The following is a 23,057-nucleotide window of genomic DNA, read 5'->3' on the forward strand; positions in this document are numbered from 1 at the left end:
AATAAAATCTTTTAAAAAAGCTTTGATGGGAGGGGGTGGTGGGAAGGGAAGAACTTGGAGTGTTTCTCAATTCTTTCTCCTGTGGGTTTAGTCTATGTATTATTGTAAGACATCTAGCATCTCTAGCTACCACCCACTAACTGCCAGCAGTGACTCCCATTTATAATAATCACACCAACACCCCCCTCATTTTCAAACGCATATGAGGAGATGGTACACCCCTGTCCTGCCAATATTTGGAAAGCATTTGATAATAATACTCGGAGGAGGACAGGCCAGGTGGGGGAGAATCTGAATGGCCAGAGAATACGAAGACACTGGGCTCTGGAAGGAAGTTGTCCACATTAAATGTATGCTGGGGAGATGAAAAGGACAACGGGTTTCATCCACTACAGATGTTCTAGAAGAGTAAATATTGTCTGCGAGACCCATGCTAAGTAGGATCAATGCCTGTTCTGTTCATGGGCAGGTGAGGTCGCTTTAGTTCTACCAGTTACTGGCTGGGTGGAAGAGGAGAAAATTGGTGTGATCGGAGGGGCACAAAACCACCCAAAACTTCCATGCTAACCTGCATGTTCTGGGGCCTAGAGTCTTCAGCTGAGAGTCTATGCTGAGGGACTGATCATCTGAAGCTGTCCCTGTCTTCTGAGAGGAGGGCTTCTCTAAGAGGAGGACCATGTTAATAAATATCCTGGTCTTCCAGGTCAAAAGACTTATGAGGTATTTCTGCAGTCCCCATTCAGTAAAGGAACCCCTTGGAGGGGATAGTCAGTAAGGGATAACACCCTCCCTTAGGTATGGAGAAACACTATGCCTTGGAGTCAACTCTTCCTTTAACATAATGACGTGGGGATAGGAGAAGAATATGAGAATATGAGAGTATGACAAGAGCTGGGCCCTGCCCTACTTGAGGCAGCAATAAGTCCCTGAGCCCTTCGGGGGAGGCTGAAAACAATTCTAGACATGGTGTGAGAAGGCAAACTCAAGACTGTCCCAGTTTTGCTGATCTGGACTGTTACCAAACTTGGACCATTCCACCCCACTCCTAAAGGCTGGTGCCATTGCCCTAGATATTCCAAACAATAAAGGGGTCCAGTAGTACACCAATTGGTGTTCTTACCTGAGAGGTCCAGCTACATCTTCCCCGAGCGTCTCTTGCATGCGCCATATTTAGACACTGACTGACTGCCTTTTCCTCCATACCCTCAGTATTGAGGCACGGGCTGTGCTGTGTTTGAGCAGAAATGGGTGGGTCTGAGAGCTGAATGCTACATGATATACTGCCACATCAACCCAGGAGTTGAATTGAATCACTCAGTGATCAGTCTGGCAACATCATATGCCCGTAAATCAGAGAATTGTCTAATAGCATAGCAGTCTCTTTTTACCATCCCCAAAATGTTCACCAGCCATCCCTAGATTAGCATACAACATGCTCTACAGAATTCTGAATGCATGGAAGTACCCAAAGAAGAAACAAATTCGAAATAGAGGCCGAATCCCATTTTGAAAAATACCATCTCAACTGAAGATACCTACAACTTCTTTGTTGAGCAAATTTTCTGTTCAGGGAGAGGACCAGCCAGAAAAGGCTAACCCCTCCCTTCAGCCAGAGGAACCTGGCAGGCAGTGAAGCAGGAAACTAATCCTGGGCCAGGATTCCCCCAAGAACTCTGTCCCAGCTCTTCAGCTGTACTAAATGTCTTTGTTGGGCTGGATCCCTAGCGCCCATGATGTATGGATAGGATAGGGATTTTCAAAATCACTATTTGGTAAGTAATGATACTACTACTTGTAATAGCTCATGTTCATTGAATGGCTACTACGTGGAAGGCTTCCCAGTGCTTTACAAGCATAATCTCATTTAATCTTCACAGTAAACCTATGAGGTAGGTAAGCCCCATTACACAGAAGGGAAAACAGACCCTCTGAAAGGTCAACTGACTTGTCTAAGGTCATCCCGTCAGCAAATAAGTAGCAGAGCAAGGAGTAGAGCCAACATCCATCGGGAATTTTCCACTGGTGCTCCAAAACTACCCATCTGGAAAAGCAGAGAGAGGCACATGCCTGTAGGGTATGGGGAAAAATGTGAGAGCCCCCAGTTCTCTGGAGGTAGAGACCTAAGGATGGTTGAATTGGGGACTTTGCTGGAGCAAGCTGAAACAAGGTGGAAAGAGAGAAAGAAGAGAAAGCTTGACTTTGGGGAGGTGGTTTTCACTGTCTCTAAGCCAAGAGCTAAACCACCCTCCCCCAACCTGTCTCCTATGTGGCTAAAGCAGGAGCATAACAACAGGTCTCGTGCATTGGGGAAACTTCTAAAATATTTTAAGATCAAAAACCTCGTTCTCACTGAACCAGTGACTCAGTGTAGAGGAGCTCCTTTGATTTGGACATCCCAAAAGCCTAGATACCTTAAATTATTTGCCTTCCCTATACCTGACATTTTGAAGACTTAGGCAAATGACAAGTAAATATTTATTCAGTAAATGCATACTCGTTGGGGTGCCTGGGTAGCTCAGTCATTAAGCGTCTGGCTTTGGCTCAGGTCATGATCTCAGGGTCCTGGGATCAAGCCCCACCTTGGATTCCCTGCTCAACAGGAAGTATGCTTCTCCCTCTCTCTCTCTCCCTGCTTTATTCCCTCTCTCACTGTCTCTCTCTCTCTGTCAAATAAATAAAATCTTTAAAAAATAAATACATATTGTTAATAAAGTTTCTTTCCAAAATGCCTCTAACAGATGTCCCAAGCACACACTGCGCAATCACCTACACCTTCTGTGCATCTCCAGGTCTAGAAAAAACTCATTGCTGGTCACAAGATCCCTCTGCCCCGCATCTCCCAACTCTTAACTCCATGGTTCAACCAAGAAATGGCCTTGTAAATTCCAGTGTCAGAGATGGCGTAAAGAACCATTTGTATTTTTGAACTCACACTGGCCTGGCCTCACTTCCAGGCAGTTGAGGACATTTGGATTTGAGTACCACGCATAAAAATAATTCAAAATATATAGGGAAGGCCTCACTAATTTTAGCCCCTTCTGGCAAAATGTGAAGGGCTTCAAGCCTACAGATAAAGAAAAGACTATTCAGGAAACTGAACTTTAAAAAGGAAAAAGTTCATGTGATTATTGCCATCCATGGTCTAAGAGAGCAACCTGCAAAGGATGATTGCTTGTTTGGTTGCAATATGTGGGGCCTTGGGTAAGGACATCTGGGTGACAAAAAGAGGTACAATCACTGTTGTTTCTGCTACTACTGAAGATCATAAAGGGGATTACAAGGGAAAAATGTACAGTCTCTCTATTTTTCCCAAGCATTTTCTCCTGCAACATGTCAGCTGATTCCCAATGAGATATCTAGAAGAGGGTTAGCATTCCACCATGTTTTGAGGAGAGGCACAGAGTGATTTCAGATGCATATCTGAAGTAACCAGTGCTGAGCAAAAATGTTGAACATTGACTAGAGGGTGGCAGTAATGAAATCACCTCTTGAATGGTGTTTTCTGCTACAGAAATGTTCAGGACCTCTGGTAAAGAGAGGACCTAGCACCTCCAAGGGCCCAGAGATGGTTGAAGCCACACTGGCCAAGGCATGGCTCCTACAAGCTAGCCCGTCTTCTCTACCTCTGTCCTTCAACCTCCTCTAGCCGACTCAACACGCCCTCCATTTTCTACTAATCAAAACCCCAATTCAGCTATATCCAACTATTCCAAACCATACTGATTTGTTTCTTCTCTGAACTCCTTGTTTTGGATCATACATCCTTTTGGAAATCTGATAAAAGCTATAGACTTTTTCCTTTAAGGGGTATGTGTTGGCCGACATGTTGCACGCTCCTGCAGACCCTTGCATGCATTCTCTCTCTCTGTCTCTGTCTCTCTATCTCACACACACACGCGTGTGCACGTGCGCGCGCGCACACACACACACACACTTGGAGTACACAATTTCAGTCCTTGGGCTAATTTAAAAAGGAATTACCCTTAAGGCCAGATGAAGAAAACCTGAGACTAGACAAGCTTGCTTACAGGTTGAACACTCTCCTTTGACTTTCTAGCAACCTCTTACTCCTAACCTCAGCCTACTTGCCCTATCCTTTGCCCTCTAGCTTCTTATTGTCCTTGATTACCCAGGGTTCATCATTACCTTGGCCCTTCTCCACCCACCTGGGAGTCTCATTTCATCAGGACTCATCTGGCATAATGAGCTAGCTCACTTGGTGGGCAGACCCCAGATACTATATTTGACAAAGATTTGCAGATCAAGTAGGACATGTATTTGAACTGGGGTCTTCTGCAAATAATAGGGAGATTATTTGGAAAGAGGAGGAGCCCTTTCAGAACTACAGCTCATTTCACCTAGGACCATTCCTGTCTACTCTAGAACACACAATACTCCAGATGGTGACCTACTCAGTTAGGAGATAACAGTCCATAACTGCAGATGAAGAAAGGACAAAGGCCATGTCACATACATGATGGTCTTCCCTAAACAACTATCTTCATACTCTTTGTAACTGAGACTCTGCCACTGTTATCATTGGCTTACCACTCCTTCACACACTGATCCCAACAGTTTATGTTTGAACTACCATAGGGGAATAGTTGAGGTAAAAAGTCCTTACGGAAGCTGGTGGCAAGTCCTTCTTGTGAAAGAATGACCACAGGATGGAGAGCTTGTCCCGGGAGGCCACAGTGCTGGTGTAGGTGCAGACAAGTGTGACATCAGATCCAATAGTCACATTCACAACACTGTTTGGGATGGTTACCTGCACCATACTAACTTGACCTGAAAAAATAATCATCAAAAAGAAAATGATACACTTTCACATTCTGATGACACTTTTTCATTACAAAGCACTTTCATTGACATCTTATTGAAGGAATCCAGGGTGAGGAGGAAGAGGAGAATAAACTATGCAGGAAAGCTGAGCAAGCAACTGGCATGGAGATAGCAGAGTTTCTAACAAATTATGTTGTAATGAAACTCAGATACTATGTGATGGTGAGGCAATAACACCAAACTGGAAATTCTTCTGTATGAGGATTGTCTTAAACAGATGTTCTTAAAATATTGTCCAGGGACCAAAAAAGGTCCATGAATATGGGGAACAACTAATCCAGTTTGTCCAGGACTAACAGATTTCTTGGATGTGGAACTTACAGGTTTTTTTCTTCCAAGTTTTTATTTAAATTCAAGTTAGTTAACATATTGAGTAGTATTGGTTTCAGGAGTAGAATTTAGTGACTCATCACTTACGTGTAATACACAGAGCTCATCCCAGCAAGTGCCCTCTTTAATAACCATCACCCGTTCAACCCATCCCACCACCCACCTCCCCTCTAGCAACCCTCACTTTGTTCTCTATCATTAAGAGTCTTTTATGGTTTGCCTTCCTCTCTGTTTTTATCGTATTTTATTTTCCTTCCCTTCCTCTATGTTCATCTGCTTTGTTTCTTAAATTCCACATAAGATTGAAATTATATGGTATTTTTCTTTCTCTGACTGACGGATTAACATAATACCCTCTAGTTCCATTCACATTGCTGCAAATGGCAAAATTGCATTCTCTCTTTTTATGGGGGGGCTGAGTAATATTATATATTTATATATATAATATATTTATTTATATATACCTCAACCCCCGCGCCCGCGCTCGCTCTCTCTCTCTCTCTCTCTCTCTCTCTCTCTCTATATATATATATATATATATACACATATATACTCTTCTTTATCCACTTATCAGTTGATGGACATTTGGAGTCTTTCCATATTTTGGCTATTGTGGACATTCCTGCTATAAATATTGGGGTGCATGTGCCCCTTCGAATCAGTACTTTTGTATCCTTTGGATAAATATCTAGTAGTGCAATGGCTGGGTCATAGGGTAGCTCTATTTTTAACTTTCTGAGGAACCTCCATACTGTTTTCCAGAGTTGCTGCACCAGTTTGCCTTCCCACCAAAAGTGTAGGGGGGTTCCCCTCTCTCTGCATCCTCACCAACATCTATTGTTTCCTGACTTGTTTCTTTAGCCATTCTGACAGGTGCAAGGTGGTATCTCATTGTGGTTTTGATTTGTATTTCCCTGATGATGATTGACGTTGAGCATTTTTTTGTATATCTGTTGGCCATTTGTATGTTTTATTTGGAGGAACTTTCAGTTTTAAAACAGGGTTTCAGCAAACCATACTGCTTTTGTTAGGATGTCCAGTGCTTAAACCAGGAAAATCTCAGGAAACCCAGGATGAGTTGGTCACCTTATCCCTATGACCATTTTGAGAAACTTTAAGATCAAAATGATATTAATAATGATATCAAAAAGTTATTTTTCTTTTTCACTCTCATCCTTTCATGAGTGTACAGTGGGGTATTCCACTAGCTACTGATGATGGTGACGTCATTGCTTTTGCAGCTAATGGAATGTGTGCTTATATATTTTTGTTTAAATAATTTTTAGTTTTAATTTCTAATTCAATAAATATAGATAGAAATAAGTGACAGCAAAAATTCCTTGGGAATCCTCAGGTCCTTTCAATTTTTCATTGAAAATTTTATTGAGATAACAGTAGAATCACATGCAGTTCTAAGAAACAGCACAGATATTCCATGTACACTTTACCCAGCCCCCACAATGGTAACATTTTATAAAACTATACTGTAATATCACAGATAGGACACTGACATTGATCCACTGATCTTATTTGTATTTCTCCAGTTCTACTGGTACTCAAGTGTGTGTGTGTGTGTGTGTGTGTGCATTTAGTTTGTACACTTTTATCACATGTGTAAGTTTGTGTATCTACCATCACAATCAAGATACTGAACCGTTCCATCACCACAAAGATCCCTAATGTTGGCTTTTTATAATCACACTCACCACTCTCCTGCACCCCATCCCTGATTCTAAGCATTGGCAGCCACTAATCTATCTTTCATTTATAAAATTCTGTCATTTTGTAACCTTTTGGGATGGGCTTCTTTCACTTATCATAATTACCTAGGACTCTACCCAAGTTGCATCGGTAACTCACTGCCATTTGTTGCTTAGGAGTACTCAATCTGTTTAACAATTCGCCTATTTAGGAACATCTAGGTTGTTTCCAGGTTTGGACTGTTGAATAAAAGTCCAATGTACAGATTTTTGTGGGAACATAAATTTCTATTTCATTGGGATAAATTCACAAGAGTGCAATTGATGGGTCCGATGGTAGCGACAGGTTTAGGTTTATTAAATACAAAAACAGGGGTTCCTGGGTAGCTCAGTCAGTTGAGTGTCTGACTCTTGATCTCAGCTCAGGTCTTGATCTTGGGGTCATAGTTTCAAGCCCCATTGTGGGCTCTACACTGGGCATAAGACCTACTTAAACACACACACACACACACACACACACACAAGCATACTGAAAACCAGCCACATACTTTTCCAGAGTGGCTATACTAATAAACATTCTCACCAATAACATATGAGCAGTCCAGTCTCTCCACATCCTCCCCAGTCTCTAGTGTTGTCACTATTCTCTACTTCAACCATTATAATAAGAGGGTAGTAATATATCATTGTGATTTTAATTTACCTTTCCCTGATGCAATTTAATGATGCTAAACAACTTCTTATATGCTAATTTTCCATTTGTATATCTTCCTCAGTGAAAGGTCTGTTCATATTTTTAGCCCATTTTCTAATTGGATTATTTAATTTTCAACTGGTGAATTTTGAGAGTTCCCTGTGTAATCTAGATTCCAGTCTCTTCTTGGAGAGAGAGAGGTTTTTTTTTTTTTCTTCCTTTCCAATCCATATGCTTTTTACTACCTTATTGCAGTGACTATAACTTCCAGTACTTTACATGTACAACATGCACATAACATAATACAAAACATGTTAGCTGTTGGTTATTTGCAGACGTTTTTTAATCAAGTTGAGGTAATTCTCCTCTGTCATGGGTTGAATTGTGTACCACCAAAATATGTGTATAAGTTCTAATTCCTGATATCTGTGAATGTGACCTTATTTGGAAATAGGGTCTTTGCAATGTAATTAAGTTAAGGATCTTGAGATGAGATGATTCTGGATTTGGGGTGGGCTTTAAATCCAATGATTGTTGTCCCCCTAAGAAAAAGGAGAGGGAGATTTGACACAGATACACAACGAGAAAGTCCATATGAGGATAAATTCAAACACTGGAGCATTGTATATACACATGAAGGAACACCAAGAATTTCTAGAAGCCAAGTAGAAGAAAGACATGGCACAGAGAGAAACAATATTGCCAAAGCTTTACTTTCAGACTTTTGGCCTCCAGAACTGTGAGAGAATAAATTTCTCTTGTTTCATGCCACCCAGTTTCTGGCAAATTGTGACAGCTCTTCAAATGAACACAACTTTTATTGCTTAACTTGCTGAGCATCTTTATTATGAACTAGTATTGAATTTTGTCAGATGCTCTTTTTGTATCAATTGAAATAATCATTTTTTTTTCTTTAGCCAGTTGATAGGATATATTACACCAAATAACTCTGAGTGTTGAGCCAGCCTTACGTATTCAAAATAAATCCCACTTGGTCATGGTGTAAAATTATTTTCAAACAGAGTAGGATTCAATTTCCTAGTGTTTTCTCATGAGTTATTGAGTCAAAGTTCATGAAAAAATTTGGTCTATAGTTTTCTATTTCTGTACCATCTGTCTGGTTTTAGTATCAGGGTAATACTGGCCTCATAAAATGAGTTGAAAATGTTCCCTCTTCTATGTTTTGGAAAAGTCTGTGTAAAATTGTTGTTAATCATTTTTTAAATGTTTGGTAGACTTATCCAGTGAAAGTATCTAGGCCTGGGTATTTCTTTTTCAATAGCTTTTTAAATTGTGAATTCAATTTCTTTAAGAGTTTTGGGATATTCAGATTATCTACTTTGTATTGAGTGAGTTTTAGTAGTTTGTTGTTTTGGGGGAATTGGTTCAAAGAATCAGATTTTTATTCATTTGGTAATATTCTTATTTCAATTTCATTGACTTCAGCTCTTTATTATTTCCTTTCTTCTCTTTGCTTTGAGTTTATCTTACTCTTCTTCCAGTTTCTTGATGTAGAAACTTCAATTATTGACTTGACACTTTTCTTAATTTCAAATGGAAGCATTTAGTGCTATAATTTTCTCTCTCAGCACTGCTTTAGTTGCATATAACATATTTCCATATGTTTTCATTTTTATTCAGCTTTATATATATTCTTTAAATTTCCTTTGAGATTTCCTTTTTGGTCCATAGATTATTTAGAAGTGGGTAGTATAATTACCAAGAATTTAGGGACTTTCTTTTTATTTTTTAATTTATTTTTTAATTTTTTTATTTTTTTCAGCATAACAGTATTCATTATTTTTGCACCACACCCAGTGCTCCATGCAATCCGTGCCCTCTCTAATACCCACTACCTGGTTCCCCCAACCTCCCACCCCCCGCCCCTTCAAAACCCTCAGATTGTTTTTCAGAGTCCATAGTCTCTCATGGTTCATCTCCCCTTCCAATTTCCCTCAACTCTCTTCTCCTCTCCATCTCCCCTCGTCCTCCATGCTATTTGTTATGCTCCACAAATAAGTGAAACCATATGATCATTGACTCTCTCTGCTTGACTTATTTCACTCAGCATAATCTCTTCCAGTCCCGTCCATGTTGCTACAAAAGTTGGGTATTCATCCTTTCTGATGGAGGCATAATACTCCATAGTGTATAGGGACCACATCTTCCTTATCCATTCATCCGTTGAAGGGCATCTTGGTTCTTTCCACAGTTTGGCGACCATGGCCATTGCTGCTATAAACATTGGGGGTACAGATGGCCCTTCTTTTCACTACATCTGTATCTTTGGGGTAAATCCCCAGTAGTGCAATTGCAGGGTCATAGGGAAGCTCTATTTTTAATTTCTTGAGGAATCTCCACACTGTTTTCCAAAGTGGCTGCACCAACTTGCATTCCCACCAACAGTGTAAGAGGGTTCCCCTTTCTCCACATCCCCTCCAACACACGTTGTTTCCTGTCTTGCTAATTTTTGCCATTCTAACTGGTGTAAGGTGATATCTCAATGTGTTTTTAATTTGAATCTCCCTGATGGCTAGTGATGATGAACATTTTTTCATGTGTCTGATAGCCATTTGTATGTCTTCGTTGGAGAAGTGTCTGTTCATATCTTCTGCCCATTTTTTGATATGATTATCTGTTTTGGGTGTGTTGAGTTTGAGGAGTTCTTTATAGATCCTGGATCTCAACCTTTTGTCTGTACTGTCATTTGCAAATATCTTCTCCCATTCCGTGGGTTGCCTCTTTGTTTTGTTGACTGTTTCCTTTGCTGTGCAGAAGCTTTTGATCTTGATGAAGTCCCAAAAGTTCATCTTCGCTTTTGTTTCCTTTGCCTTTGGAGACATATCTTGAAAGAAGTTGCTGTGGCTGATATCGAAGAGGTTACTGCCTATGTTCTCCTCCAGGATTCTGATGGATTCCTGACTCAGATTGAGGTCTTTTATCCATTTTGCGTTTATCTTTGTGTACGGTGTAAGAGAATGGTCGAGTTTCATTCTTCTACATATAGCTGTCCAGTTTTCCCAGCACCATTTATTGAAGAGACGGTCTTTTTTCCACTGTATATTTTTTCCTGTTTTGTCGAAGATTATTTGCCCATAGAGTTGAGGGTACATATCTGGGCTCTCTACTCTGTTCCACTGGTCTATGTATCTGTTTTTATGCCAGTACCATGCTGTCTTGGTGATCATAGCTTTTTAGTAAAGCTTGAAATCAGGTAACGTGATGCCCCCAGTTTTATTTTTTCTCTTTCTGTTCTTGATTTCTAGTTTGATTCCATTGTGCTCAGAGAACAGATTCTGCATGATTTTAACTCTTTTATATTTGTGGAGGTTTTTTGTTTGCTTGTTTATTTTTAATGGACGAGCATGTACTCTATCTTGGTAAATATTCTGCAGGTACTCAGGGAAGCAAGTGCATTTTGCTATGGTTGGGTGAAGTGTTTTATACAAAGAGATATGTTTTAAAACATTATGGGGACGCCTGGGTAGTGCAGTCATTTAAGCGTCTGATTCTTGATTTTGTCTCAGGTCATGATCTCAGGGTGGTGGGATCAAGCCCCTTGTCAGGCTCCTTGTTCAAGATGGGGTCTGCTTAAAGATTCGCTCTCTCTCTCTCTCTCTGCCCTTCCCCCATCCCTCAAAAAATAAATAAATCTTTAAAAACTATGAATACTCACCAAGGAAGACCACATTATGGGCCTTAAAACAAATCTTAACACATTTAAAAAAAGAAATCACACAATATCTGCCCCCAGACCACAGTGGAATTAAAGCAGAAATAAATTAACAAAAAGATTACTGGGAAGTCCCAAAAATACATGGAGATTAAACAACACACTTCTAAAGAACACATGCATCAAATAAATCTCCAGCAAAATTTTAAAATATTTTTAACTAATGAAAATGAAAACACAACTTATAAGAATTTCTGGTATGCAACAAAAGCAGTGCTTACAGGGAAATTTGCAGCATTGAATGCATATATTAGAAAACAAGGAAGATCTAAAATCAATCATGTAAGCTTACACTTTAGGAAACCAGGAAAAATCATATCCAAAGCAGAAGAAAATGAATAATAAAAATTAGAGTAGAAATCAATGAAATTGAAAATACGGCATCAATACAGAAAACCAAAGAAACAAAAACTGGTTATTGGAAAAGACAGTAAAATTGAAAAGACTCTAACTTGGCTAAGAAAAAAAATAGAGTGAACACAAATTGTTAATATCAGAAATTGAAGGGGGCATGACTATAGATACCATGGACAGTAAAAGGATGATAAAAGAATACTAGGAACAACTTTATGCCTACAAATTTGATAACCTAGATAAAATGGACCAATTCCTTGAAAAACACAACCTACTAAAATTCACACAAGAAGTAGACAGTTTTGTCAGGCCTATATCTACTTTGTATCTACTAACGAAGTTGAATCAGTAATTAATAACCTCCCCAAACAGAAAGCACCAGGCCCCGGTGGGTTCACTGATGAATTCTACCAAACATTTAAGGAAGAAATTCTATCAATTTTCTACACTCTCTCTCAGAAGATAGAACAGAAGAAATATTTCCTAACTCATCCTATGATGTCAACATCACCCTAATACTAAAACCAGACAAAGACATCACAAGAAAACTATAGACCAATATCTCTAATGAACACAGATGCAAAAACCCTCAACAAAATACTAGTAAGTCAAATCCAACCATGCATAGAGAGATTTTACACCATGGCCAAGTGGGATTTGTCTCAGGTATGCAAGGCTGGCTCAAAATTTGAAAAAGAATTAATGCAACCTATCACATGAACAGGTTTTTAAAAATCACATGATCATATCAGTATATGCAGAAAAAGCATTTGCCAAAGTCTGACATCCATTTGACTCAACTAGGAATATAGGGGAACTTCCTCAACTTGATCAAGGACATCTACAAAAAAACCTGCCACTAACATCATCCTTAATGGTGAGAAATTAGTTTTCCTACTAAGAGTAGGACAAAGACAAGGGTGTTACCTGTCATCATTCCTTTTCAACCTCATTCTGAAAGTTCTACCTAATACAATAAGATACAAAAAGGAAACAAAAAGTATACAGATTGTGAAGGAAATAACAGATGACATGATTGCCTATGTAGAAAAATCCAAAAGAATCAACAACAACAAAAACAATGAAAACCTATGGAACTAATAGTGATTAAAGCCAGTTTTCAGGATATCAGATTAAGGCACAAAAGTTAATTGCTTTCCTATATACTGGCTATGAACATGTGGAATTTGAAATTAAAAACACAATACCAGGGGCGCCTGGGTGGCTCAGTGGGTTAAGCTGCTGCCTTCGGCTCAGGTCATGATCTCAGGATCCTGGGATCGAGTCCCGCATTGGGCTCTCTGCTCAGCAGGGAGCCTGCTTCCCTCTCTTTCTCTCTCTCTCTCTCTCTCTGCCTGCCTCTCTGTCTACTTGTGATCTCTCTCTGTCAAATAAATAAATAAAATCTTAAAAAAAAAACACAATACCATTTACATTAGCACCCCTAAAATGAAATATCTGAGTATAAATCTAACTAATCTAATATCTGTTCAAAACCCATATGAGGGGGACGCCCGGGTGGCTCAGTTGGTTAAGCAGCTGCCTTCGGCTCAGGTCATGATCCCAGCGTCCTGGGATCGAGTCCCACATCGGGCTCCTTGCTTGGCGGGGAGCCTGCTTCTCCCTCTGCCTCTGCCTGCCATTCTGTCCGCCTGTGCTAGCTCTCTCTCCCTCTCTCTCTGACAAATAAATAAAATCTTTAAAAAAAAAAAAACCCATATGAGGAAAACTAGAAAACTTTGATGAAACAAATTAAAAAAAATACAAATAAATGGAGAGGTAATCTATGTTCAATAGAATAGGAAGTCTCAATATTTCCAACTTGTCGGTTCTTCCGAACTTGATCTATCAAGTCAATGTTATTACAACCAAAATCCCAGGAAGTTATTTTGTGGATATTGACAAAGTTATTCTAAAGTTTGTATGGAGAAGTCAAAGACCCAGAATAGCCAATACAATATTGAAGAACAAATTTGGAGGACTGACACTACTTTAAGACTTTTTATAGAGGTATATAGTAATTAAGACTGTATAGTATTGGTGAAAAAAATAGACAAATAGATCAATGCAACACAATAGAGAGCCCTGAAAGAGACCCACATAAAGGAGTCAACTGATTTTTGACAAAGGAAGGAGCAAAGGTAATACAATGGAACAAAAATAATCTTTTCAACAAATGGGTGCTGGAATAACTGGATGCCTATGTACAAAAAAAAAATGAATCTAGCCACAAAAAATATCTCAAAATGGATCACAGATCTAAATGAAAAAGCAAAATATAAAACTCCTAGAATATAATATAGAAGAACATCTAGATGATCTTGGTATAGTAACGAATTTTTAGATAAAACACCAAAGGCACAATCCATGAAAGAAATAATTGATAAGCTGGACTTTATTAAAACTAAAATATTCTGCTCTGCAGAAGACACTGTCAAGATAATGAGAAGACTAAAGCCACAGACTAACAGAGACTATTTACAAAAGACATATTTGATAATGGTCTGCTATCCAAACTATACAAAGAACTCTTAAAACTTGTTAATAAGAAAACAAACAACCATATTAAAATGGATTAAAGAACTTAGCAGACACCTCACCAAAGATGATATACAGATGGCAAATAAGCATCTGCAAAGATGCTTCACATCCTATGTCATCAGGGGGATACAAATTAAGACAATGAGATACTATTTCACACCCATTAGAATGGCCAAAATACAGAACACTGACAACACCAAATGCTGGTGAAGATGTGGAACAACAGGAATTCTCGTTTATTCATGGTGGTGATGCAAGATGGTACAGACATTTTGAAGACAGCTTGGTGTTTATTTACAAAACTAAAACACTCTTAGCATACTGTCCAGCAATTATGCTCTTTGGTATTTACCCAAAAAAGCTGAAAATTTAATCCACACAAAAATCTGCACATGAATGTTTATAGTAGCCTTGTGTATAACTGCCCAAACTTGGAAGCAACCAAGGCGTCCTTCAGTAGGTGAATGGATTAGTGAACTGTGGTATATAGGGGTGCCTGGGTGGCTCAGCTGGTTGAGCGTCTGACTCTTGATTTCAGCTCAGATTATGATCTCAGGGTCCTGGGATGGAACCCCACATCGGGATCCCCACTCAGTGGGGAATCTGTTTGAGGATTCTCTCTCTTTCTCTCTCCCTCTGCCCCTCCCCCATGCACTCTCTTGCTCTCTCTCTCCCTCTAACTATAAATAAATAAATATTTTTAAAAATCCCTTTAAAAATAAATTTAAAAATATATAAACTGTGGTATGTGCAAACAATAGAGTATTATTCAGTGTTAAAAGTAGAGCTGTTAAGCCATGGAAAGATATGGAGTGACATTAAATGCATATTACTGGGTGAAAAAAGCCAATCTGGAAAGTCATCTTGAAATCCAGATGATTTCAATCCTGATATTCTGGAAAAAGCAAAACTATGGAGACAGTATAAATATCATTGGATTCAAGGGGTTAGTGGGGAGGAAGTCATGGATAGGTGGAGCAGAGAGGATTTTTAGGGCAGTGAATATATTCTATATGATAATATAATGGCAGATACATGTCATTATACACTTCTCCAAACCTGTAGACATTTTGCCTATCATGTTAGGAAACTCCCATTTAAATGTCATTTTGGCAGACAGTCTCTTTTCTTTGGTTTCATGTTTTACCCACAGGGCTCAGCCTACTTTTGTGGGCTGGGGTTCAAATGCTAGGGTTTTTAAAGATTTTATTCATTTATTTGACAGGGAAAGAGCACAAGCAGGGAGAGCAGACAGAGGAAGAGGGAGAAGCAGGCTTCCCGCTGAGCAGGCAGCCCAATGTGGGGCTCCATCCCAGGATCCTGGGATCTTGACCTGAGTGGAAGGCAGACACTTAACCGACTGAGCCACGCAGGTGCCCCTCTAATGCTAATTTCCAGAGTCTCTGCAGTGTTGTTTTGGTCTCTTTGGTTTATCTGCTATCACTAGGGCTTCTGTTTGTCTCTGATTCTCTTGCCTGAGTGGGTGGAAGGGTTTCCCCAGGTCAAGTTGCTGGGGGTCTCTCAGTAGGGGATCAGTATGGTGGGACACTCCTACTGGTAGCCCTGGCTACTCCTGTGTCTCGTGGGTGGGGGTGAGAGTCTGAGTCCCACACCAAGAGCCTTCCAGAACTGAACATTTGCTGTGACTTCATTCGTCTTGTCTGTTCTACCCTCCCACCTCAGTGTCTCTGATCAAAGTGAGGAGTCTCAGGCCCAGTGGGGAAAAAGAATGCTTCCTTTGTCTACTCTTGTTAGTGTGGCTTCTGATGACTCGCCCAGTAGTGGGTTCACTTGATGTCAGAGGGACTCTCATTAGATCTAGTGGAAGAATAAGCTTCCCTAGGCTACCCTCTGTTGCTAGGTTGGAATGCAGAAATGCCAGAACTGGCTACCCTCCTTCTTTGGGATGCAAAGAAATAAGACACCTTGCCACTGTGTTATTCTCAGGGTCCCAAACCACTTTACTTTTTCTTACCATCTTTTAGAGTTCTCCCTTGTTTGTCTCTTGCATTATTTCCAGGGAGGGTTTATACTTGTGCTTAGCAGAAAGAAGCAAGGACAAGCAGATCTATGCCTTTTTATCCAGGTCAGAAATTTTCCTCAAGTTTTAAGAGTATAAAAAGGGTCCTGAGACCACCGAATTTGAGAGCTGTTGGCTTTCCAAAAGGGTGAGCTGTCCCTATGAATTGGAGGAACAGCCCTCTACCCCAAAACCCAGCCTACCACTGTGCCTGAAATTCTCAGCACCACATAAGCATCTTTCAAAAAGGCTGTGATAGGGGACAATAGTTTGAGTAACACTATTGAGGCATTGGCTCATCTGATTAACTGGTTATTACCCATTGCAAACTCAGAGTATAGAAGATCTCCAAGATGGAACATAAGACCATCAGATAGGTATTAGAAGAAAAGGCCAAGTTTAAGAGATGCTCTCTGTGCTGCAGAGGAACCCGAGTGGGAGTTCTTGGGGCTTGCAGGGTTACAGACAAGGAGAAGAACGAGCATACAGAAATCATGGAAAGATCAGAGGAAATACTACAGAAAGACAAATCCTGGAGCCCTTCCCAATTCTGCACATCCCAAGACTCTTTTAATTAACTTTTTCTTACTTAACAACAAGCAAACATAAATCAGGGAATTGACATTTTGAAAAATTAGAAGAAAAAGCAAACTATGTACTGAGACCCCTGGTTTTACATATTCAATAGCTAAGTTCTCTGTCACAGGCAAGCCACCTGGTTCAGTTGCTTCTCTGCCAGAAGTTGACTGTTTATAGGGTAACCAATACCGTGATCAGCTGAGAAAAGTGATTTAGGATAGACCCCCATGCAGCACCTTCTGACTCTGCAGTTTCCCTCTTCCCAATGTTCTCTCCATGCTTTCCCATGTCCCATTATGCCTTTCCAAAAAAACAGAACTGACCTACAGAAAACAGCTACTTTTTCCAGTGGAAACTTTACTGGGGAAAGCTAAGTGGCTCTTTCCTGCCCTCAAAGACCCCATCTCATTCTTCCTGGAAGTTAGAGACATCTTTAGCTATGCTTAAATGATGATTTCCAAATGTCTTTAAAGCGTCCAAAATAAAAAGGACGGAATGGGGATTTGGTGGCCATTAAAGTTCCCAGAAACTTTCCCCTAAAAACAGAGATTTTGAAAGTAGTATTTGGTCATTGTTTTTGTTTTCTAGTTTAGGTCCCATTGTCTGCTATGGAGTTGGCTAATGGTGGGAGCCTATGACAAAGTAAGAACCCTGCCCTTGCCCCCAAAATACCTTTAAAGGCTGCTCTCTGAGAAAACGCTGGAAGGCAAAGTAAGCACAGCTCCCACACAAGGCAAGCCATGGAAGAGGCAGAGCTGTCTGTCAACAAATACCTATTGAGCACCTGTTTTGTGCCACACACAGTGCTAAACATGGGGAAACAGTAATAAGACAGACACAATCTCTGCTCATCCTATCAACACGGCAGGAAGCCATTTAGAGCACAGACCAGAATGAGGGCAAAGGAAAATTAAGGCTTTGGGAACTATAAATGTGATTAAGACATTTGCAACATTTTTAAAGATAGAAGACCTACAAATACATAAATCATTTGAGATCTGTATAAGCTTGACAATATCACCTTGGAATAAGGATAGTAACCACCAAGTCTACTGTGAGATGGCGTTTTTTAAGACGAGGACACATTGTCCTATAAATAGGTAACAGTTGGCAAGGCAGTATCTCTAGACCATTTTCTTGCCCAGATTCCTCATACCCACAGCACAACAATCAATCCTTAAATTCTGAAGAAAAGACAGTTTTCAGAAGTTGTCCCTCCCAGAGAGAGCAACATGCTTCAGAACCCAAAGCTACATATTTCCAGATGAATTTTTTTTAAATGTCGCCTGATCCCATTAGTGCACATTAATTAAGCCATGGAGATCAGCCTCTAGTCCATCCAAGAGGATTTCCTGTGATGGTGTAAATGTTGTATCTCAGTACTACCATCCGATTCAGTAAGTCACTACCCACACGTGTTTGCTGAGCACATGGAATTTTGCTAGTGTGACTGAGGAACTGAATTTCTCATTTCATTTCATTTGAATTAATTTAAATCGAGATAGTCATTGTGCAGAGAGTGAACAGCACGAATGTAGCCTTAAACTGAAAGTGATTCTGTGAGTTGCCGAGTCATTGTGCAGAGAGTGAACAGCATGAATGTAGCCTTAAACTGAAAGTGATTCTGTGAGTTGCTGGTTAAAAAAGAAAGAAAGAAAAGAAAGAAAGAAAGAAAGAAAGAAAGAAAGAAAGAAAGAAAGAAAGAAAGAAAGAAAGAAAGAAAGAAAAAAGAAAGAATGAGAGAGAGAGAGAGAGAAAGGAAGGAAGGAAGGAAGGAAGGAAGGATGGAAGGAAGGAAGAAAGAAAATTTCCCTCCCTTTGGATTAACTTACTTTAAATTGGGAAATTTCTTTAAAATTTAAAAAGTCAGAAAAATCTCTGGGTTAACAAGACAGTGAATGAATAACAACCTATAGATTAGCGCCTGATTTAAACAAAACTCAGAACTGCACTCTCCCTCAGTGTCCTGGCTGGATGAGAAAGCAAAACAAAACAACACATATGTGGTTGAAATAGGTGAGATTGTTTTTAAAAATCAGGGCTGATGATTAAAAGAAACTAATCCAAAGTGTATACATAAAGCAATCAACATTTTGCAAAGTTTTTTTTTTCCATGTTTTGGTAATGATTGTTCACTTGTGTACTTAATGCCTACAATATGGCAGACACTGTGCTTACGAGGGAATTATTATCTTAATACACCACAGCAAAAATCTTTATCAAATAACCATATTTAACATGATGCCTTCGAAGTGATTTAATTTCCAGCAATTTCACATATAATTGCTTCGTTTTTGACTTATAATATAACCAAATGATCACTTTTTGGATTTGACCATGAGACTAAAGTTCAAGGATATTACTGCTTTGAAATGCATAACACATAACTCCAGAAAATGAAAATAACATTAAAATATCATTTTAACAGGTGACTAATATATATTACAAGTATCCAAATGATATGTGTGAACATTTTGCCAAAGACATTTTTGATGGAAATAATTTTCCTGAAATGAAATGTAACCTAAGACTTCCTAAGTAGTCCTCAGAAAGATGATTTGATCATGTCAACTCTTACTGCAGTATAATTGACATATACAATTACACAGAAAGATTCTGATTAAAATCTGTCTTGCTTAATCGTACAGAAAATTGATTTGAAATATGCATGTGAAAATTATTTCTGAATGCTTGGGAAGGTAATTCATTCTTTTGTTTTTCCAGCTTTACAGACACATAATTGACAAAAAACAAAGTGTGAGTGTACAGTGTACAAGTGTTGATTTGATACACTTACATATTGTAAAATGACTACCACCAAAGTGTTAACTAACACCTCCATCACATCACATAATTACCATCTCTTTTTTGTGGTGAGAACACTTAAGTTCTACTCTCTGGCAACTTTCAGGTATATCAGTGTTATTAACTAGAGTCATGTATATGAGATCCCCAGAATTTGCTCATCTTCTAACTGGAAATCTATACCCTTTGTCTAACACCCCTCTCCACCCCCAAGCCCCTGCTCGCCATCATTCTTCTCTGTTTCTATGAGTTTGGCTTTTGTAGATTCCTCTTCTAAATGATATCCTACAGTATTCATCTTTCTCTGTCTGACTTATTTCACTTGGCATAACACCCTCAAGGTCCATCTATGCTGTTCCAAATGGCAGCATTTCAGAAGGTAATTCATTCTTTTGACAAACATTTACTATGAGCCTACAATGTGCCAGGCACTGTGCTTGACACCAAAAACATGACAGTCTTCCTGACAAGGGAGACAAGTCCAGGTAGCACATCAAATTATGCATTGGTAAAAACATTATCATTATTTCACAGATGTATCTGGATCACCTGAGGGACACTACCAATGCCAAGTATAGATTACTGAAATCTTCCTTTCTCCGACTTCCATATGTACGTAAGCAAGCCAACAATAATATATTACACCATATTTCCATTCTACCTGCTAGACTGACAATGCCATATTTTGCTATGGACCAGCTAGACTCTATAGATACAGAAATACAGTATAGTCTATATGCCAACAAAACCAGCCTTATAGTCATGGAAGAACAAAGGCTCTGAAGTATTTATTGGTCACTCCGATTGGGTCTTGTTCTAAAAGTCACAATCAAATAAGATCGTGACATTGTCTAAGTAATTTTTAAAACAATAGAAAACTGTACACACTGAGCGCCTGGGTGGCTCAGTGGGTTAAGCCGCTGCCTTCGGCTCGGGTCATGATCTCAGAGTCCTGGGATCGAGCCCCGCATTGGGCTCTCTGCTCGTCAGGGAGCCTGCTTCCTCCTCTCTCTTTTTGCCTGCCTCTCTGCCTACTTGTGATCTCTCTGTCAAATAAATAAGTAAAATCTTTAAAAAAAAAAAAAAAGAAAACTGTACACAAGGTAGAGACCCAATTTTGTCATGCTACACACACACACACACACACACACACACACACACGTGTGTGTGTGTGTATACATACTTGCAAAGGAAAAAAATATACGTAAGAAATTCACCCAATATCTCTGGGAGATAAGAGTGCTGGTGATTTTTATTTTATTTATATGTTTTCATATATTCAACTTGTGTACAATACCCATATACTACATTTGTAACCAGTAAAAATTAGTTATAGTTAAAAACCATTCTTATAACTATTCCAAAACTTGTGTCGAGCATAGGCCTGCATAAGGCCTCACGTAAGGAAATGGTTATTGACTACATGTGTGATTTTAGGGGGCTCGTGCAGAAGGCCCAGGGGCAACCAAATTAGCTAATGACTGCAAGATCTTTGAGAGGGAACACAGACTTGCACTGTCTAAAGTTAAAGTTTAAAATGAATATTCCTGGGGTGGGGGGAGGAAGAATCGTGACATGTTCCCACCAGGATAGAAGCTGAGAAAGGTGGCTTCTTCCTGTTCTAAGTCCTAGTTAAATCATAGAATAAATACAATATTGCCTTCTGGTGACTCCATAGAACATGTATGTTTAAACATGTAGAAATGAACATTTAGAGAACCATTACTGAATACCATGCCATTTTGAAAATTCACACTTTTTAATTATGAACATAGTATAATATTCTTTGTAGAAACTCCAGAAAATAAGGAAAAACTGGGGAATAAAAAAATCATCTAGATTCCCATCACCCAGAAGCAATCACCATGAGCGCTTTGGTATATAACCTTCCAGCAATTTATTTTAGTCAAATGTGTGTGTCTTCTTTTTCACTTAATATTTTATCTTGGACATTTTCTTCTGTCATTAAATACACTCAGTGACCCTCCCTCTAATGACTCCCTAATATTACTGATGGCTTAACGATATCAGAGTGACTGTAAACAATATTATTGTACCTACCATAGAGTTCATATTATAAAAACAGATTCAAATGGATTTGGTATTTGAAAAACCGAGCCAAGGGATTTTCTGAATTAGTGGTCTCTTCTGGGTCTTACCCACATCAGGACCTTGACTCTAAAAATGATTATGTTTTGCTCCAATTCCTGAAAACAGCCATATCGTGCACAACAATAAATCACTCACATATTTTCCAAAATACAGTCTTGATCTTCAGTTTGGAAAATTGCAGCTGCTACAGAAATGTTGCGGAGTAAATCATAGCAGGCCCTCCAAGCCGGGCTCTGCTTGTCATAGCAAAACAAGTGGATCATAGCAAGTTCCCTTAAAAGGAACACTAAAATGAATGAGAAAAAAACTATCCTCGGTGCAAAACTTCAGCTTCCTAGCAAATTAATCTGTTCACCTTCCAAATTTAAAAAAGAGAGAGAGAGAGAGAGAGAGAGAAAACTACTGTGATTTTCTGAGAAAATTTTAATTCAGAAGTTCCATAAAATTACACTTACAATGCGGCCTATATTTGCTAAACTAGAGGTCTGAAAATTACTTTATTCAGCAAAGTAATCATAATTCTTTTGAAGTAAGTGCAAGAGGAGAACATTCATGCAAAAATTTGCGATTTCGTCTTAAAAGAAAACTCCATCCCTAATCATCTGGAATGGTTTGGAGATCCTTTCCTTACCTGCAAGGCAGCTTAGGATCAGAAAGACCTTCCAAAATGCGAACACCATTGTGCTAGTGTTCCCGGAGCACAGCGGTAGGCTAGTCGCCTGCCTGGGCTAGGCTGAGTCTCAAACGCCTCCTTCAATCACACTGAGCTTTGCCAGGCTTATCTGCAGGCATCACGGAGCAAACAGCCTCTTCAGGCTTACTTATTGGGTACAGTCCTTTCTCAGAGCAGATTTGTGTTTCTTTTGAAACACTTTTCATGGGGCGTGTTTCCTTGATATATTTGCTACTGCGTTAATAATAAACCCATGCATTTAAATTCTTCAGGCTATTTGTACACAGATTCTCTGAGTTTTAGTGTTTAAAATCAATCTTACTAAAAAGTTAAACTTGGGGGGGTATACAGTGGGGAGTGAGCCTATACAAATAAAAGCCGACAAGCCTAATTAATTTCAAATATTTCCATCGAAGACTTCCAGCATGGATTCACTAACCTTCTTTTGCAAATTAGGTCAGTAAATTGGTGCTCTAAGATTTTCTCAGGAGACGGGTTCACAGGAAGGACACGGGGGTTAGGCAGCAAAAAGCATGTGTTTCTGTGTGAACAAACTCTGGACACGTCACACTTTCTTGAAGCCCTTGCAGTTCTCAACCACTTTGGCAATAGAACGAATAGCATGCTTTGGTTTTCCTGGTTAGAAACCCCATAGCATTTCCCCAACTGAACAC

At 39.3% G+C, this 23,057-nt stretch overlaps 1 protein-coding gene across 2 annotated transcripts in view; it reads right to left on the reverse strand.

Annotated features, from left to right (window-relative positions):
- VSIG1 (V-set and immunoglobulin domain containing 1) overlaps nucleotides 1-22,421 on the reverse strand; it is a 39,054-nt gene extending 16,633 nt beyond the window's left edge. Inside the window, exons 1-3 of one of the 2 annotated variants that reach the window (XM_047715189.1) lie at nucleotides 22,342-22,421; nucleotides 4,625-4,788; nucleotides 1,121-1,228 (exon numbers count right to left, since the gene is read on the reverse strand). In XM_047715189.1, coding sequence (XP_047571145.1) covers nucleotides 1,121-1,228; nucleotides 4,625-4,788; nucleotides 22,342-22,390 — 321 coding nt within the window. In that variant the 5' untranslated portion in view covers nucleotides 22,391-22,421. The remainder of the gene's footprint in view (nucleotides 1-1,120; nucleotides 1,229-4,624; nucleotides 4,789-22,341) is intronic. The other variant, XM_047715190.1, reaches the window with a different exon arrangement.
- Nucleotides 22,422-23,057: the final 636 nt, after the last annotated feature.

Source organism: Lutra lutra, chromosome X (assembly GCF_902655055.1).
Source record: "Lutra lutra chromosome X, mLutLut1.2, whole genome shotgun sequence".
Taxonomy (NCBI): Eukaryota; Metazoa; Chordata; class Mammalia; order Carnivora; family Mustelidae; genus Lutra; species Lutra lutra.